The 21,044-nt window shown below is 42.9% G+C and overlaps 1 protein-coding gene across 1 annotated transcript in view; it reads right to left on the bottom strand.

Moving 5' to 3' along the window:
• The window catches only part of IGDCC3 (immunoglobulin superfamily DCC subclass member 3), a 169,915-nt gene that overhangs the window by 53,765 nt on the left and 95,106 nt on the right, over positions 1 to 21,044 (bottom strand). The window contains 1 exon segment of the mRNA XM_070762042.1: positions 13,313 to 13,478. Coding sequence (XP_070618143.1) covers positions 13,313 to 13,478 — 166 coding nt within the window.

Below are 21,044 nucleotides of genomic sequence, written 5' to 3' on the forward strand. Positions count from 1 at the left end.
CCAGTCACATGACCCAACCAAGCCACATCTACTAAGCCACGCCCACAGAACCGGTAGGATTTTTTTTGTTTAGTTTTCACCACTGTTCTCATCCCTGACTTTATACAAACTTTTGCAAAATAGGGGAGAATCCGCCACCATGCCAGGGGGAGGCCAAGCCAGGGTCATCACTGAAATGAAGCACAGTATTGAGGCTTGAAAGTCATAGGCCTCTTCCCTAAGCAGGCAATATGATTTACAAATAGAAGTAGCGAATGCTCCAACCCTGGGAGTTTTTAAGAAGAGATTTGGATGAACATCTGTCCAAAATGGCATAGGATTTCCTGCATAAGCAGAGGGTCGGACTAGAAGGGCTCTAAAGTCCCTTCTAATTCTTGTTATTCAGATTTCCAAAGAACTTGTTCCCAACCTCTTTTCATGAGACCTGTAAAAATAAAAGGAAAACTGTCAAGTAGACTCATCCTATCGGTAGTGAACGTTAATCGCTTTCGTGTATGGTAAATGACATAAAATCAGATGTGCTTTGCATTGTGGCCTCTCCCCTGTCTTTTTCAAAGAGCAAAGGTAGCCTTTAGCATAGAAACACACACACACACACATGCTGAAAAGGGGGAGGGGGAGTGTCAACAGTGTGCCCTCCCCCTTCGCAACAGCAAACATTAATTCCCTCTCGTGGGTCGGTCGGTGGCAGCAAAACACCCCAGGGAAGGCAGAGAATTGCAGTCCTCATGTCAAGCTTTTTGCAATCAGCCAGGATCTAATTTATGTGCAGGCTCCATCTGGCACATGTGTGAAACAGTTTCTATGTAAAGAGGCTCAGCCTTGTAGAGCAGGGCGGGGGGGGGGAGTGAAAGGAGGAGGACAGGGGTGATAAAACGCGACAGATCCATGAAGCCGACGCATGTGGCTGTGAACGAAAGTGGGGGGGCATGTCAGCTGTTTCCTGCCCTTCCCGTTCCCCAAACCCAAAAGATCTGATGGGTACGCAAACCTGGAGACTAAGCATTTCCACAGCGCATCCCAGTGGAAACCCTGAAGCATTGATGGCAAACCTTTTTGGCACCGAATGCCAAAAAGGGAGCACTTTGCACATGGACTCATTGGGCCGCGACCAGGAGGAGGGGTTGCCCAGGGGGCATGTGTGCATCAGAAAATATACTTCCAGTGTCCAGCACACCTATCCATGCTGGCTAGCAAATCTGCTGGTTACTGCCACACATGCGCATGTGTTGATCAGCTGACCAGCACCCATGCTCACTCCAGAAGATGGAAGACCAACTCTTCTGGTTTTCGGCACTGTTGTATGCACATGGGCTAACTGATTGTCATGTGCACATGTGCACTGGAAACCAGAAGGTCACAAAAGGGGAAGGTCTATGACAGAGGTCTTCAAACTTGGCAACTTTAAAGACTTGTGGACTTCAACTCCCAGAATTCTCCACCCTGGCCACGGCCCACTTGTCGTTGGCCAATTCACTGTGGCACAACTTGTGACGGCCAACTTGCTGTGCGACAAGAAATACACCAGTATCAAAGACTTCATGGAATAGAATCTTTGAAGAAAGGATGGAAAAGGAGGGATAGAATGAAATGTAAACTACAAAAAATATTTTTTTAAAAAAATTTAAACAATTAAATAGGATTATTAAAATGTCCTGCAGAGAGTTGGCATGGCAAACTTTGAACGATAATTAAAAGAATGGCTGTAGGCTAAAGAAAGAAAATAACCAGAGGAGCTAAATGTTGGGTTTTGATGAGAAGGCTAGCAACTATCCATCTGGAAGATTCTCAAAATTAGGAAGTATTCCTTCCCTTCTATTTCCTAAATGGCTTGCAGAAACTTCCTACTTCTACAAAAAAGATGGAAAAGGAAAAAAGGAAAAGAAAACAAGGAGAGCGAAGGAGAGCCAGATGTTACCGCATGTACAAGACAAGATGCTTTACAAGCAGAAGATCAATGCTCTTTCTGCAACAGCTGTCTGAGATGAATGAAAGACTAGGACATCTGCTCTCTCTCTCTCTTTCTTTCCCTCTCTCTCTCTCTCTTTCTCTCTCTCTCCCTCCCTCTCTCTCCCTCTCTCTCTCTCTCTCCCTCCCTCCCTCTCTCGGAACTTCACTATCAAGGCCAAACTGGTTAAGGCACTTGCAGCCAGCAAAGCCAACACAGGGTGGACTGCTTAATTTCTAATACTCCAGTTTGACCAGCAAGCTGGGGAAATCTTGCACTTACCTGGTGTGCAATAATGCTGGCAAACACAGAAGGTCGTCCTTTTGGTGAGTTACATCCAGCTGTGCAAAGCGTGTAAGCCAGGGTGGGGGGAAGCAGGGCAGAGAAAGAAAGAGACAGAAGATAGCCTCCCTAGCTGAAAGGAAGCCTATTCACACATGGGTGCTTCAGCCAAGAGATGGCAAGATTTTGATGAGTTAATAATAATAATAATAATAATAATAATAATAATAATAATAATAGATAATTTATTAGATTTTTATGCCACCCCTCTCCGAAGACTCGGGGCGGCTCACAACAATGATAAAAACAATATTATAGTGGCACAAATCTAATATTAAAAGAAATAACTAAAACCCTATCATATTAAAACCCAATAACACATACATACCAAACATAAATTATAAGGAGCCTGGGGGAAAGATGTCTCAAATCCCCCATGCCTGGCGGTATAGGTGGGTCTTGAGTAGTTTACTGGGAGCAGTTCTAATCTCTGGGGGGAGTTGATTCCAGAGGGCCGGGGCCGCCACAGAGAAGGCTCTTCCCCTGGGGCCCGCCAGACGACATTGTTTAGTCGACGGGACCCGGAGAAGGCCAACTCTGTGGATCTTATCGGTCGCTGTGATTCGTGCGGTAGCAGGCGGTTCCGGAGGTACTCTGGTCCAATGCCATGTAGGGCTTTAAAGGTCATAACCAACACTTTTAATTGTGACCGGAAATTGATTGGCAGCCAATGCAAGCCACTGAGTGTTGTAGACACGTGGGCGAATCTGGGAAGCCTCACGATGGCTCTCGCGGCTGCGTTCTACACGATCTGAAGTTTCCAAACACTTTTCAAAGGCAGCCCCATGTAGAGAGCGTTGCAGTAATCAAACCTTGAGGTGATGAGGGCATGAGTGACTGTGAGCAATGACTCCCTGTCCAAATAGGGCCGCAACTGGTGCACCAGGCGAACCTGGGCAAACGCCCTCCTCGCCACAGCTTTCTGCAACCTTTGGAAGACACCAAAAACCATCCCAAGTATGGATAGGGCTTAGTTTTTGGAGTGGGTGTCTTTGTTATTTTTTTTACCCAAACTAGTTTAGTCATCGCTTAGGCAGATTTTGAAAAGCCAAGCAATGCTGGAGTACTTAGGGATGGGACGCTATTGGGGCAACCCAGGGCAACAGGAGATACCACGAAAGAGTGTGAGAAAGCAATGGCTAACCCATATGCAGTGGAGTACTCCAAGGCTCTGTTTTAGGCCCAGACTCTTAGATGGGGAACTTATCAAATAGATGGGGAACTTATCCAATTTGCAGATGACACCAAACTGGCAGGAATAGCCAACACTCCAGAAGATATGCACAAACTACAGAAGGGTCTTGACCAACTTGAACAATGGGAGCTATCTAACAAAATGAAATTCAATGGTGAAAAAAGTCAGATTCTACATTTAGGCAAGAAAAACAAAATGCACAGGTACAGTATATGTAGTCAGGGCCGCCATCAGGAATTTTGGGGCCCCATACAGCCTAAGTGTCTGGGCCCCCCCGCCATTTTAAAACTACTGCCCCCAAATCCTGTGCCATGCCCACCATGGCCACACACCCTGGGCAAGCACTCCCCCGGCCCTCTGAGGTCAAACACAGCCCTGATGTGGCCCTCAATGAAATTGAGTTTGACACCCCTGGCCTAGAGGCTAAATCCTATGAACAAGGGCTAAGAGAATGAGTATGTTTAGCTCAACAAATAGAAAACTGAGGGGGAATATAATAGTAGTTTCCCAATCCTTAAAGGGCTGCCACAGAGCAGATGGCATCTATTTATTCTCCATGCCACCTGAAGGTAGTACAAGAAGCAATGGGCGGAACCTCACCAAGAGGAAATGCAATCTGGAAATAAGGAAAAACTTAGTTTTGCTTCGACATTACCATCAATAAACAATAAGATTTTCGGAAGCGGAATGAACCTGGAGGTTTTTTTGGATTCTCAAGCTGAATGAGCATGGTTCAAAAATTCTTCTTTGTTCACACTTGGAAGAGTGAGAAATTCTGGCAAAAAGAAAATGAAGAAGACTTCTGGATTTCACGCTTGAAATGTCTATGGCGATTCTCAGTCATCCATAGTTATCTCAAAGGTGTTCCTCCCACAGCAAAAAAAGGCAACTGGTTCCTCTTGATTGGTTGATTCTACAACCAATTGCATCCGGATTAAGGTGACCCTGAGGGCACAGATAAAGCCCCAAGTGGCCTCAAGAGCTGTCAGAGAGAGTACTAACGTCCAGATGACTGCAAAGAAATGTGATCTGTTGTGGCCTGTTCGCATCCTGCACAATTAGTGATGGAGACAGTCAAGGCGCAGTACAGGTGTCTTGTGTTCCTGACACCCAAGACTGACAGCAAAGAAGACAGGGAGTCAGAGGCTGAAGAGCAACCAGGGCCTTCTGCACCTCTTGAAATGAGTGATTCAGGAGCAGAGGAGGAGCCTCTTCTGGATGCTAAGATTTGCAGGGCCTCTAGGAAGCATGAGTGGTTACTCAGGAGGAGGTTTACATATGAGTAGCACTGCTGACTAGTAGGTCATCTTCTCAGGGTATTTGACAGTAAATTATGCCATGCGTCAGTGTAGAGAATAACATAGCTCATTCTAGCATCTAGTTTTCTAGCTCCTGTTTTTCGGCTTGGGATTTAAAGAAACATATTCTTGGCTTTCTGAGGAGCTTCGGGCTTCAAGCCAACTTCTGAATGACTCCGCTTCTGAATCTTGGTAATCTTCAACTTTGTAATTATTGTTGTGATTATCTCTTTCTGGGATGCTAGCCAGCTGATAAGACTATAATTTATTTTCGAAAAGACTTTAACTGTAAATACTTCTTGTACATAGTAAAATCTTTTATTAGTTAATCCAGGGGGGTGCATCTGATTTCTGGGGGATTGGTGCTGGGACAGAACATGATCCTTCCATTCCCCACCCCCAAACCCACCATCCTATCAGAACCTACCCTTCCATGACCCACCATCAGAACTGATAAAGCTTCCTGGATAAGAAATGAAACATTTTCTTCTTCCTTCTCAAGAAAAAATACAGACCAGTTGTCTTTTGAAAAGCACCGAGACATGCTTGAGATGGGGGGGAAATAGAAATTTGACTTTGGATTGTACTGCTTCGATAACTTTGTCGTTATAGAAATGGCTAGTAGATGCTAATATGTAAAAGTATAACGTTGAGGCTGTACTGCGCTGAAAAGAATCAGAAGTCAAATGAATTTTTCCCCTTTTACTCTACAAAGGAGAACACAGAACCATCATACAATTTGCATGACTATATCTACTGTGTTATATTTATTTACTTTATTATTTATTAAATATACTTATATTCCATCCAACTCCCGAAGGACTCTGGTCATCTTCCAACAGATAAAAAGATGATTCTTGACAAATGTATCTTTTCTTTTACGTACATTGAGAGCATATGCACTAACAACAAATTTTTGTATGTCCAATTACACTTGGCCAATAAAGAATTCCATTCTATTCTGTTCTTCTATTCTAACCTATCCTATCCTATCCCATCCCATCCCATCCCAACCTACTCTACTCTATTGTAGTGTGCTAGCTACACGTGTTCCTGAGAGAGCTGAAAATGGCAATATCACTTTGTTATTATTGGTTTTATTTATTTATTTTATTTATTTCATTTTTATGCCGCCCTTCTCCTTAGACTCAGGGCTGCTTACAACATGTTATCAAGAGCACTTTCTAACACAGCCAGCATATTGCCCCCACAATCCTGGTCCTCATTTTACCCATCTCGGAAGGATGGAAGGCTGAGTCAACCTTGAGCCAGTGATGAGATTTGACCTACAGATCTACAGTCAGCTTCAGTGGCCTGCAGTATAGCACTCTACCTGCTGCGCCACCCTGGCTCTTGTTGTCTGTATCTCGGGTTTTTTATTTTTGTAAGACACCCAGAGTCATTGAGAGTGAGTGTACGGCCATACAAAATTTCTTAAATAAATATTACTGCTAGACTATTTTTCAAAGTTGTTCCTGAAGGGTTTCTGGAAGTTTTAACTGGTGCAAAACGGGATTGCGGTTTTATTACTTAAGTGCATGGCATCAGAAGTCCATTATGCCCATGCTGAAAGGCACAGGTGAGCTATTGGTGGTTTAAGGAGGCAAAGTAATCTCAGAAATCCATCAGAAACTGGCATATTGCTTCTGGTGCAACACACTCTTAATCCAACCCATTCAGGGAGAAATCACACACAACCCCACCGCCAACTTAGAAAAGAGGATTTAGGATTTGTGGTTCTCCGGGGAGCAAAGGGGGAGGGGCTCGTAAGATGCAAATTTATGGAGCAGAGCGAATGACACCTGAGCCCTCGGCCAAGGCGCTGAATTGCTTTTTGGCAGGATTAATGAATGAAACCCACTTAATTACCATTTTGTAAATACAATCTCCCAGCAAGGAATGAAAAATCGATATTAGGAGCTCGCCTTTGCGCGTGTATGCTTGGCTTTTTGCTACCTGCCGTTGCGATAAATGCATTCCAGTAATGCAGACCCTTTAATGCAATTTATATTCCGAGTTTGCACATCACGTCCTCCGGCATATGCACATGTACACACACACACACACACACACACACACACAGACAGCTCAGCAGCAGAGAAACAAGGAACCTTCCTTGGGGTTGGCTTTAATTTTTTTTCTTCTTATTCTTTTCACTCCTGCTCTGTGTGTGTTACACTAGCAGCTCACACCTCTGGGCAGGACACTGAAAGATCACCAGCACCCTCCCCATCTCTTTCCCACCAAAACAAAAATGTGCTGTTGGACTGTGATTTTTTTAAAAAAATGTGACCGAAGAGGGGTGGTGATGGGAGAGAAAGGAGTTCAAATATTTAGGTGCCAACCGCACCAACTTCTCTTTCATTAAACGGCTTCCATTCTTATGATGCAATTAATTGTAAATGTAATTTAAATCAAAATTAGCTTTCCTTCCCCTCCTGGCTTAGTCTCCTTTTTTTTGTTCTCTTTCCCTCCCTCCCCAGCCTCCATTTGTTGGCACGATGCTCCTGACAGGCCAGTCAAAAGCAAATAAAAAACCCGAGAACAGGCTGGCAGGAGAGGCAAAAAGCAGAGAGGATGAAAAGGAGGCAGGTGTTAATCTGCCAGCTTTTTGCAGGCTTGGGAAGCTGAGACGATGCAATTTTATTTATTTATTTATTTTAGTTTATTTGTTTTATCAAGTACGTATTGGTAGTATACAAAGCTATAACAATGTTTATATTCTGTACATGATACTAGTAAGAGAGAAACATTAGGACAGGGGATGGAAGGCACACTGGGGCACTTATGCACGCCCATTACTGACCTCTTAGGAATCAGGAGAGGTCAACAGTGGATAGTCTAAGGGTAAAGTTTTGGGAGTTAAGGGATGACACTGCAGAGTCAGGTAGTGAGTTCCATGCATCAACTACTCGGTTACTAAAGTCGCATTTCCTGCAGTTGAGTTTACAGCGGTTTACTTTAAGTTTGTATCTGTTGTGTGCTTGTTTGTCGTTGTGGTTTGGGGACCTCTCCGTGAGAGGAAGGGATCGCGCAAGTTTGGGTCCCAGAGCCCCTCCAAAAGCCAATGCCAGATTGATGTCACTTTAAAGGAAGCTAAAGTGGGATTTTTAAATTTATGTTTCCAAAACAAAGGTGCCCCCCCCAAAGACAGCTTATAAAAAGGTGTTTTTCCTCTCCAACCTTCCAAAAAAAACCAACCAGCATCATCTACTTTTTTGTCATGGCCACTCCCACTCTGACTTCAGCCCCGCCCATTGAGTCAAGGTTGACTCAGCCTTCCATCCTTCCGAGGTGGGTCAAATGAGGACCCAGATTGTTGGGGACAATACATGCTGACTCTGTAAACCGCTTAGAGAGGGCTGTAAAAACACTGTGAAGCAGTATGTAACTCTAAATACTACGTATTGCTATTACCCCAAAACGTTTTACTGAGCAAACAAAAATACAACATTAAACATTAAAGACATAAAACAAACAATTGGGGCTATTATTACAATAAGCTTTTATCAGATATGCTCAAATATTTTAAAATATTTTCTATATTTAAATAGTTTGGGCTATAATGTCCTTATTTGATTCACTCGAGGTTTAGCAGTTACTTGCCATCTTTTATTTGTTCCTTCTCTCTCTCAACCAATTTATTCCATACTCGGAATAATAATACTCGGTTTCCTCTTCTTTTCTTTTTTAATTCCCTGGTTAGCCTATTCATTTCTGCACAATCCATCATCTTTCTAATTATGTCTTCATCTTTCGATAGTTTTCCAGAATTGTGCATACATAATTCTTGCTGCGAATCCTGCTCACTTTTAATAGCAATAGCATTTAGATTTATATACCTCTTGATTGTGCTTTTACAGCCGTTTCTAAGTGTTTTATAGAGTCAGCCACTTGCCCCCAACAACCTGGATCCTCATTTGACCCACCTCAGAAGCATGGAAGGCTGAGTCAACCTTGGTGAGGTGAGATTTGAACTGCTGAACTACAGCTAGCAGTTAGCTGAAGTAGCCTGCAGTGCTTCACTCTAACCACTGCACCACCCTGTCACTGTCTCTTAATGGGTTTGATCCTATTACATCTCTTGCACTTAATAAAGGTCTGCATTCCTGTCATAAATGATACCAACATGACAAATCTCATAGAACATAGAATAATAAGTTTGGAAGGCACCTTGGAGGTCTTCTAGACCAACCTCCTGCTCAATCAGCAGATCTTATACTATGTTGGGAGTCAAGATAAGATGGAACACGAGACCTTATCCAACCAGATGTTTTCCAGACAGGACTAAAGTTCCTAACATCTCCTTCCACCATAGCACCTGACTAACCACCAATATGGTGGCAAAATTGTGGTTGCAACTGAAGCTTTACAACTTCAACAACACAAAAATAACAAAAACAACTGTGTGTTTCAGTAACACCCTTCTGGATACATCTTGATTTTTTTTGAGGGGGGACTATCCCTTGTGGACACTTCAATCTGCCTCTGAGAAATTTCTCTGGCCAAGGAATTCTGCATCTTTCCCACTTGTTTTTCTAACTTTCTGCTGGCGCCCAGAGACTCCAAGTCATATACTTAACCCTGTTATCTTTCATTAGGGGATTCTATAACCTAGAGATTTATAGCTTGGCCTCTCTTATTTCCTCTGCATTGTTCTGTATTATTTCCATAGAAACCGAGCCCCCTGAGTGGCAATTTTCACACTAGGCACAATCTACCCCGCTATTTCCACGATACAAACATTGCATTCTTCTAGCACAGAAAAACTAGGGTTGCATAAACTTTGCTGAGGAACAAAGTTCAGGGAGATTTTGCCCACAAGACGACAATGATCTTCAAGAACAAGGAGAGTTGGTCAAAGACAGGTGCAAAATATATAATTAATCTATTTTGGAGATCCATCTGAAATCAAAGGCATCAAAATCAATTCTATTTCTGGATCATTTAACAGCAACAGCACTTAGACTTATATATCACTTTACAGTGATTTATAGCTCTCTCAAAGTGGTTTACAGAGTCAGCCTCTTTGCCCCAATAATCTGGGACCTCATTTTACTGACCTCATAAGGATGGAAGGTTGAGTCAACCTTGAGCCTGATGAGATTTGAACTGTGAAATTTCAGGCAGCCGGCAGGCAGCAGAAGGAGCCTGCAGTATTAATATTAAGCTGTGTGACTGTGGCTTAATAGAAGGTTCTTGAAAACTGAGGCACAGGGAATTCTGGAGTTGTATTGTCATATTGCCAGGAAGGGTCAGTTTGGAGAAGTCTGGCTGAAACTTTGGCCTGGCAGCAGTTCTTAGATACCAGGGCACCTGCTGTTCAAATTTTCTAACTTTGGGAAATCTTTATTTTCAACTTTTGTGATGAGGAATTCAATAAATTCAGTTTTGGATGTCACTTTGAGACTCAAGATATGGTTTAGCAATAAATACTGAAAAATAGAGAGCAAAATATACTGTATAAAATGATTTTGGTTAAGTGATGAAAACCTACTTGTACATTTGGAATGGTCAACCATTATCAGTCAAAGGAAAATCATACTGTGCATTCAAACCCTTAATACCTGTTTACTCCCTACCACCAGGTGTTACCAAGATCAATGAAAACATTGCAAATACAGTATATATTTCAGGTGACTACTAGAATCCCTTTAAAAATGCTTCTTTGTTACTTAAATATAGTGTTAGTGTTAATATAAATATAAATACTTAAATCTTAGATTGAGGATTTGCAAACTGAACGTAAACTAACCAAAGAGGCTCTGTTTGTGTTACGGCCAAATCCACAAAAAAGCCAGCCATGGTTAACCTTTACCAAGGTCAGCAAATTGTGCACTTTTGTGATGAGGAATTCAATGAACTCAGCTTTAGATGTCACTTTGAGACTCAAGATATGGTTTAGATGATAAATAGGTGACATTCCTTCAATGTAATCTACAGAATACCTGAATATCACTAGGGAATCATCTTAGGGCCTGTATGATATATTTATTACTGAGTTGGACCAGAAGACACAGAACTTGGGAAACAATGGAGGATCTCCTGATTGAGCAGGAGATTGGTCTAGAAGACCTCCAAGGTGCTTTCCAAACCTATTATTCTATGTTCTATGAGATTAGTCATCTTGGTATCATGTATGGCAGGAGTGCAGACCTTTATCTCTCCCTACCTCCTAGATCAGTGATGGCAATTGTTTTTTGGTTCGCGTGCCAAAAGGGTGCATGCACGCACGATAGCATGCGCATATGTGTCCACACCCATAACGCAATGCCCTTCCCCAATGCACACAAACCCCTCGCTGCCCCCACCCATATGCACACAATCCCTCACGCTCAATTTGGGCTGCCAAATTTTTACTGCCACACTGTGGGCAGTAATATATTATGGTGTGTCTTGATGGTCATGTGACTAGGTGGGAGTGGCTTGACAATCATGTGACTGGTGATGGCTTAAAGGTCATGTGACTGGGTGGGAATGGCTTGCCGACCAAGATAGGTCTTCAAACAGGTGCTTGGACTCTTTTTCAGTTGATGAAGTCACATTATTTGAATAACCACAAAAAGGACAAAGAACAGACAACGTTATTGGTTGAGGAGTACAGGAACATTTGAAGGTTTTGTACTGAACCCACAAGGTTCAGTAGGTTAACAGATTAGGCAAGTAGCTCAATTTTCTTTCATTGCTATAAAAGTTCAGTTCTAGATAATGATTAAAATGATTAAAGCATTTCTGGGTAAAAACATACTATTGAATTATTTCCTATTTTAAAAGTAATTAAGGATCATACTAAGGTACTAGAGAAGGAAGGACAATAAAAAACTATTAAGTATTCAATAAATAGTGCATAAACTTACTACCGCCACTGCGCCCCACATCCACGCAGACCTCACTGAAGCTTCCATACTTCTGTTAGGCCCATTGTGCTGTTTTTTTGTTCTCCTCAGGGTTTAGGAAAGCCTCCAAACTTTCAGTTGGGCCGTTGGGCTGTTTTTCGCCATCCCTAGGCTTCAGGAGGCTTTCCCGAACCCGTGGGACAACAAAAAATGGCCCAATCGGAAGTTCATTTCTGAAGTTCCAGTTGTCCCTTTGGCCGTTTTTCACCATCCCCAGGGTTCAAGAGGTTTTCCTGAAACCTGGGAAGCCTGGGAAGAGTGAAAACAGCTGAAAAGAAGCCCAAAAATCAGCTGGAGCTGATGTAGGGCAAGGCCTCACGGGCCCTCAGATATGACACTGTGAGCCACCACTGTTCTAGATAAAGATGGAGGCTGATGGAAGAGGAAGAAGTCTTTAGCTTCTTGAGACAAGCAGAACCTAACTTTGTCAAGAAGGAGACCCCAATTTACTTATCAATAGTACCTCAAACGCAAGTTAAACCAAGGTTCATTTCATCCTTAACTAGCATGAGACCTAGAGTAGTCCAGTGATGCAGGTGTGGGGTAGATATGGGGAAGCAGTCCTCCATCAAATCCAGAAGCACCAGGATTCCCTATGGATCAGCCATGCTTGGCTCTGTCTGTCTCCCAAGGTTGTTCCCAGGGGAAAAATGGAAAGAGGGAACATAGACACAAGACTTCAGCCCCTGAACAAAGAGGTCGGTTTCAACTCTAACAGTGTTTCTCAATTATTTTCTGTTATGTCCCCCCTCCCCAGGAAGAAGTACATATTTCTCACGTCCCACCCAATTCTCCGCCAGGATGATTGTTTGCAATATTCGGCACATTTTCATTGAAAAACCTCAACTGCTTATCAGCATGATTGGGGCGTAATGTGTTTAAGTGATGCCTTAATTTATTTGGTTTCATGCTGTCCGCTGCCAACATTTTTAGACACAGTCAACATACTGGTCTTTCCTCATCTCCCACCATAGTCACAGTGAAGCCGATCGCTGCATACATTTTGTCATATTCCATCATCTTAGCTTTTGGGAGACTTAAGTTTGTTTCATTAGCTCAGTCTCTCTCCTCCTTTCTTTTCATCCCTATTAAATATTTTTCTATGGTGTCTCTTAAGGGTTTATTATCTGCACTTTATTTCTCCTGCTCTGTGCGCTGTGCTATTGTTCGGTGCAAAAAAACCCTACTCCCCATGGCAAAAAAAAGCATGTTTCCCTAGGATCACGTGCCCCCCAGGCATCGCTATGCATCGCTATTCACTATTTGAGAAGCACTCCTCTAACAAATAAATATTATTATATGCTTGCTTTCTCCCCCCCCCCCCAATTATTCCACCATTCATTATTGACCGCCCTTTAGTCCAACATTTGAGCCATAGGCTACATTCAGAAAGATGAACGTAAGGACAAGTTTAGAAACACAAAAGGTATGACTTGGAAAGAGCTATTTCCATTACCTGGAGACCAGACTGGTCCATTCTGGAAGAAGACAATAGCAAGCCACTTCCATAGGAGTGGCTAGAGGTGCCAAGACATTTGTAGGACTTGACCCTGTCTGTACCTTGACATCTGGTAGATCGAGGTTGAGCTACCCAAGCTCTGCTGAACTCTCAGCTGCCTGCAGAGAATCTTACCTGTTGTTGTTCTTCAGTTTAATGTGCTCACTTGGCTCCAAAATCTGCCCATTCTTCAACCATGTGATCTGCGGGGAAGGCTCTCCTTGGGCTAAGCAGGTAAAAATGGCCGTGGTCCCTACAGGTCTGGCAATGGATTGAGGATGCTGGACAAATTCTGCCGGTGCTGGAAAAGAAAAGGCCTCACTTGATTTCGGGAATTGAAAGAAATACAATCCAGATTTTCCTACACAGGGAAATGAATACAGTAAAAGCTTCTAGCCTGGGCTCACCAAAATAAATAATCAAATGGATGTTTTCTTCTGGTCACAATCAGGTAGAGAAACAAGACAAGGGACAGGGACAAGGCAAGAGCCTTCTCCAAGGTTTATTTAAACTGTGGAACTTCATACCATTGGTAAGCTCTTTGGAGATACTTTGCTAACTGCTATAAAAAGGATATTGAGATGCTGGAAGAGTGCAGATAAGAGCAACAAACATGGTTAGGACACCAGAGGCTAAAACATAGGAAGAACGGTTGCAGATTTTTTAAAAAATGTTTTAAATTTTTCTCCACCATACATCAAATAATAAGAGTTGCAGAAATTATTATTGTTATTATTAATTTGACTTCTATGCCGCCCAATCCCATGGGACTCAGGGCAGTTTACAACAATATAAAAACACAGTATAATACAATTGGGTATGGCTAGTCAGTTGTGGGACTTGAATAACTTAACAACTGGTCTTCTAGTTAGGTGGGTGTGGCCAGCTGGTCATGTGACTGGGTGGGTGACATCACTCATCATGCCCAGCCCCACCTCCCAGTCACTTGTTTCAAAGGCAGAGGTAGGATTCAGCTGGTTGGGGCTACTCCCATTTTTCGGCCATTTTTGGGGTGAAATGGTTATCCAATCTGTTCTTTAAAATATGCAGCATTTACAATTTCTGGAAGCAATTTCTTCCACTGATTAATTGTTGTAACCATCAGGAAATTTCTCCTAAACTCCCACTTGCTTCTCTCCTTGATTAGTTTTTATCCATTGCTTCTTGTCCTGTCCTCAAACTGCTTTGGACTACTTTGACTCAGTTAATCATCACAAGATGCTAATGCTGTTTAATCAGCCTGAGATATATATATCGATATATATATAAATATATACATGAAGATCGTCAGAGTATTAAAGTCCCCATTGAAAGACATAGCTGGCTTATATAATTTATTTTTATTTATTTAGTCAAACAATTATAGGGTGATAATTTGTACAAATAAAACATTAGATAAGTAATGATAAAAAAGTAACAAAAGAAGACAATAGGACAGGGACGGTAGGCACAGTGGTGCACTTATGCACGCCCCTTACAGACCTCTTAGAAAGGGGGAGAGGTCAATTGTAGATAGTCTAAGGCTAAAGGTTTTGGCGTTTGGAGTAGAAACCACAGAATCAGGTAGTGCATTCCAGGCATTGATTACTCTGTTGCTGAAGTTGTATTTTTTGCAGTCAAGTTTGGAGCGGTTGACATTTAGTTTAAATCGATTTTGTGCTCGTGTGTTATTGCGGTTGAAGGTGAAGTAGTCATTAACAGGTAGGACATTTTGGTATATGATTTTATGAACTATAATTAAGTCAGAACGGAGACAACGGAGTTGTAAGTTGTCTAAACCAAGAATTTCAAGTCTGGCGGAGTAAGGTATTTTGTTGTGAGAAGAGGAATGAAGGAGTCTTCTTGTGAAATATTTCTGGACTCTCTCAATTGTGTTGATGTCAGATATGCAATGTGGGTTCCATACAGGTGAGCTGTATTCTAGGATTGGTCTGACAAATGTTTTGTAAGCTCTTGTTAGCAGTTCAAAATTACCAGAGAAGAAGCTGCGAAGGATTAGGTTAACAAATCTTAAAGCCTTTTTGGCAATGTTGTTGCAGTGGGCTCTAGGACTTAGGTCATTGGATATGAGTACTCCAAGGTCTTTGATAGATTGAGAGTTATCAATAAGTTCAATTCCTCCAAGCTTATATTTAGTATTCTGATTCTTTTTACCAATGTGTAAGACAGAGCATTTAGTGGTGGAGATTTGAAGTTGCTCATAATGCTGCTCAATTTGCTCATTGCCCACATCACAGGCCTAAACCCTTCCTTCCCTCCTGTAATTAGCCTGGTTGTTGCTAGCTTAGTCATGTCAACAGGTGGAATTGCTGTTGCTTTTTTAACTTTTGCATATTGCCTCTTTCTCTCCCCAGGCAATGAGCAAACTGAGCAGCATTATTTAAGCCAACTATGTCTTCAATGGGGGTTTTAATACTCTGATGACGTTCGTAGAGGACTAACGAAAGCTTAGTAATTTTAATAGTTTTTAATAAATTTTAAACATTCCGGAGATCATGGTGGCTGTTGCCTCTTCATTTATATATAGACCTGGAACTCGCATTTTTAGGACAGGCGTATAGGTATGCAGGCCTGGGCATATTCGGGTCTTTTCCTGTGTAAGGTTGATAGAATCCTGGCGACATTTCGACGAGCTCCCACTCGTCACTTTCAGGCTGGTATCTTCGGCTTTGTGCTCGGGCGAAAAAGAGTTGATAAAATCTTTTTTATAAAACCGAATATTTAAACTAGTCTTAGCAATAAATACTGATGGAGAGCAAAATATACTGTATAAAAGGATTTTGGTTAAGTGATGAAAACCTACTTGTACATTTGGAATGGTCAACCATTATCAGTCAAAGGAAAATCATTCAAAGCCTTAATACCTGTTTATTCCCTACCACCAGGTGTTACCAAGATCAATGAAAACATGGTAAATATATATTTCAGGTGACTACTAGAAACCCTTTAAAATGCTTCTTTGTTACTTAAATATAGTATTATTATTATTATTTGTATAAATATAAATAAATATAAATATAAAAACTTAAATCTTAGATTGAGGATTTGCATAATAAACTGAACGTAAACTAACCAAAGAGGCTCTGTTTGTCTTACGGTCAAACCCACAAGAAAGCCGCCATTGTTAACCATTACCAAGGTCAGCAAATTGTGCACTTTTGGGTGGCTTGGGTTTCCCCACCAGTCCAGTTAACTTTCTTTCTTGTGCGAATGAGGCCACTGTGAATGCATTCCACGGACATCTCCCCGCCATGGTGTCCTGTAACCGTGGCACATAGCTCCATATGGGAAAGCAAAGATGGGCGAACAATGGAAGGAAAGTAAACAGAAGGGCTTTCAGAGTCCAGCAGCTCCCAAACAACTCTGGGACCTTGGAGGAGCTGCTGATACTCGCTGGGGCAGCAGAGGTCTTTTATTCTGAAGGAGACAGTGGAGGGAATGAGTGCAAAGAGCAGCCTATTCACCACTGAAGGACATGAGGGTTTCTTCAGAGGCCTTTGAAATCAGTTCATCCATCATGGTTCCAAGGCACCAAAAAGCAGACTGACAGCCAGTGGGAAGAGAGAAGGAGGCAAATAGATGCCTTGCATTGACCCATAGGATCTGGTCTTCTTGGCTGCTTTCTGCATAGAAACCCTCAACTTGCAAATGGCTATCAAAGACATCCTCACCCCCAAAATAACAGATGTGGAGTTCTGGTGGCCTCCTTTCCCCTTTGGGTCTCAACACTTGCATTTATGTAAACTATTCATATAGTTTTATGAATGGCAGGATTGCATTGAATGATTCTTAATGATGGGGTTTTTAAATGTTTTGTTTCTTTTTAAATATTGGATTTTTATATTGTTGTGATTGTTGTGAGCCGCTCCGAGTCTCTGGAGAGGGGCGGCATACAAATCTAATTAATAATAATAATAACAACAACAACAATAATAGCTGCTCCGAGTCTTCGGAGAGGGGCGGCATACAAATCTAATAAATTATTATTATTATTATTATTATTATTATTATTATTATTATTATTCATAATAATAATAATAAAAATAATTTATTAGACTTGTATGCCGCCCCTTTCCGAAGACTCGGGTTCTACTTCAACAGTATTAGCCACAGGAGGGACCAAAAAGAGAACTAAGAATTCTAGAAATTTCCTGACAGCGAGAATAATCAATCAGTCTTGCCTTCAAAAGCTCTGGGTGATCCATTACTGGAGGCTTTCTGGACAGCCCTTTGTGCGGAATAATGCAAAGGTCTCTTGCTTCAGCAGGGGTGGGTGGGTTTATTTTTATTTTATTTTATTATCAGAGTAGGAAGGGACCTTCCAGGTCATCTAGTCCAACCTCCTGCTGGTGCAGGAGACCCTACATCAGAATAGTCCAATAGTAGTCCAGTCTTTTTTTGAAAGTATCTTGTGTTGGAGCGTTCACCACCTCTGCAGGCAAGCCATTCCACTGGTTGATCACTCTCACTGTCAGAAAGTTCCTCCTTATTTCCAGGTTGAACCTCTCCTTGGACAGCTTCCAACCATTGCTCCTTGTCTGGCTCTCTGGCACTTTGGAAAATAATGTGTTCCCCTCCTCCTTGTGGCAGCCTCTCAAGTATTTGAAGACTGCTATTATGCCCCCCCCCCCCGAACCTCCTCTTTGCTAGACTATCCATGCCCAGTTCCTGCATTTTGTTGGGCCCAAACCAACAAAATGATGCTCAACATTGAGAAGAGTAAGGTCCTACATCTAGGTAAAAAAAAAAACTAGACACGCACACAGTCTGGGAGAAACCCCACTTAGCAGTAGTGACTGTGACTGTGAAAGAGTAGTGACTGTGACTGTGAAAGAGAGGTCTTGGTGGATAATCAACTAAACATGAGCCAGCAATGTGCAGCAGCGGCTAAAAAGGCCAACATAATCTTAAGCTGCATCAACAGGGGGATACACTCCAAGAGCAGAGAGGTATTAATACCACTGTATAATGCCCTGGTCAAACCACATCTGGAGTACTGCACTCAGTTCTGGTCACCACACTTCAAAAGAGACATTGAAACTCTGAAGAAGGTACAAAAAAGAGCAACCAAAATTATTAGGGGACTAGAAACCAAGACTTATGAAGAGAGATTGCGGGAACTGGGCATGGATAGCCTAGAGAAAAGGAGGGCCAGAGGAGACATGATAGCAGTATTTGAGGGGTTGCCACAGAGAGGAGGGAGTCACACTATTTTCCAGGGCACCAGAGGGCCAGATGAGGAACAACAGTTGGAAGCTGACCAAGGAGAGATTCAACCTGGAAATAAGGAAGAACTTCCTGATGGTCAGAGTGATCAACCAGTGGAACGGCCTGCCAGCAGAGGTTGGGAACACCCCAACTCTGGATGTTTTCAAGAGGAGATTGGACTGTCATTGGGCTGGGGTGCTGTCGGATTTCCTGCCTAGGCAGGGGGTTGGACTTGATGACCTGCAAGGTCCCTTTCAACTCTAATAAATAAATAAATAAAAACCTTTCCTCGTATGTTTTAGTTTCTAGTTCCTTTATCATTCTGGTTGCTCCCTTCTGCAATTTTTCTAGAGTATCAATGTCTCTTCTGTAGTGTGGTGACAAAAACTGAATGCAGTACTCCAGATGTGGTCTAACTAGAGTATTATTTAATTATTGGATTTGTATGCCGCCCTTCTCCGTGGACTTGGGGCGGCTTATAGAATGGTATTAGCACCTCCCTTGTCTTGGAGTGTACGGAGCGTTCTGGGTTAGACTAGAAGACCTCTGAGGTCACTTTCAACTCTGTTGTTCTGATATTTAGTAGACCTAACATGTACAAGGCTCTTAAATTGCAGAAAGGAATTCATACAGGTTTGCTACAAGTTGGTTCCCCCCTTCCTGCCCCATGATTTGCTGGCAACTATGCTGGTAAGGAATTTGTGGAATTGTATTCTTAACCCCTCCCAAAGGACACTTATTTGGTACAGGCTAATGACAACTTGTATGTTTGCTCAGGAATAAGTCCATCATCAGGCCCTTCACACAGACTAATCTTCCCACCAGAGACTCCAGGAATCTGAGAGGTCCCAAGTTTTACCATCAGAGAATATCAGTAGTTTGGTTGTAGAACCAAGCCAGACAGTTATAGAGGCGCAGATGACAGACTCATCTGCACCTCCATAACTGTCTGGTTTAGTTCTGCAACCCAACAAGACCGACACAAACTCCAGAGGAGAATTAGAACTGCAGAAAGAACAATTGCCGCCAACCTGCCTTCCACTGAGGACCTGTATACTGCACGAGTCAAAAAGGGGGCTGTGAAAATATTTACTGACCCATCGCATCCTAGACATAAACTGTTTCAACTCCTACCCTCAAAACAAGGGTATACAGCACTGCACACCAGAACAACTAGATACAAGAAGTTTTTTCCTGAACACCATCATTCTGCTAAACTATCCCCACCCCCCCACCCCCCGAAAACAGATTTCCCCATCCCCTGGAGATGCTACAGAGGCCAGAAACTGCCTGTTTCCCAACTTCTGGTGGGCCCAGTAGGCTCCTGTTTTGTCCTACCCAGGTTCCAAAGGCTTCCCAGGGGAAGATAAAAATGCCCTCCCCCATCCCTCTGGAGGCTCTCTGGAAGCCAAAAACACCCTCCCAGAGCCACTGTATGAACCAAAAATCAGTTGGCCGGCACACACCATGTTGGAGCTGAGCTAGGGCCAGCAGATATGGCTCCATGTGCCACCTGTGGTTCCCATGCCATAGGTTCACCATCATTGGAGTAGGACAACTGAACATTGGACCCACAACAGCAGGGGTGTCAAACTTGATTTAAGTGAGAGATGTATAAGAACATAAGAACATAAGAGCCATGCGGAATCAGGCCAAAACCGAGTCCAGCATTCTGTGTGACCACAGTGGCCCACCCATTGTCCATGGGGTCATGAGCAGAAAGAGAAGGCAAAACCCTCCCTTTCCCTTGATCCCCAACAAATGGTACTCAAGGGAATCCTGCCTGCCTCAACCAACATCCATTTGGACATCCATTTCAATAGCCAGAATTGTGTTTGACCTCAGAGGGCCAGGGTGGGCATGGCTGAAATAGGTATGGCCACCATGAGGTCACTTGTGGTGGCCTGAGTGCTCTGCAGCAAAAATGGGCTCCCGAGCTGGCCTCCTGTAACACTCTGCCTATGAAAATGGACCTCGGGAGGGCTACACACGGCCCTTGCGAACTCTGTTTTCACTGGCAGAGGCACCACGGGCCGATCCTTTGCTATTTCAAGATCAGTCCCGCAGGCCAGATCTTAAGCACCCCGCAGGCCTTGGGTTTGACACCCCTGCACTAGAGATAGGTTTCTGCGCGGATTGGCTCCAGCACGAATCCAAAAGCTTGAAAGACTAAAGCTCTGATCCCGGTGATCAACTCAGATTAGATCCTGCAAAAATCTTGCTGTTTCCCAGAAGGGGAATCATTGGCTGCCAATTAGTTTCCGGTCACAATTCAAAGTGTTAGTAATGACTTATAAAGCCCTACATGGCATCGGACCAGAATACCTTCGGGACCGTCTTCTGCCGCACGAATCCCAGCGGCCGATAAGGTCCCACAGAGTTGGCCTTCTCCGGGTCCCGTCGACTAAACAATGTCGTCTGGCAGGCCCCAGGATAAGAACCTTCTCTGTGGCGGCCCCGGCCCTCTGGAATCAATTCCCCCTGGAGATTAGAACTGCCCCCACCCTCCTTGCCTTTCGTAATGTATTGAAGACCCATCTATGTTGTCAGGCATGGAGTAATTGAGAGATCCCCAGGCTATTATGGTTTATGAATGGTATGACTGAGCTGTATGGTTTTTAATGATATGGGTTTTAGATGTTTTTAAGTATTGGATTTG

Source organism: Erythrolamprus reginae, chromosome 10, assembly GCF_031021105.1.
Source record: "Erythrolamprus reginae isolate rEryReg1 chromosome 10, rEryReg1.hap1, whole genome shotgun sequence".
Classification (NCBI taxonomy): Eukaryota; Metazoa; Chordata; class Lepidosauria; order Squamata; family Dipsadidae; genus Erythrolamprus; species Erythrolamprus reginae.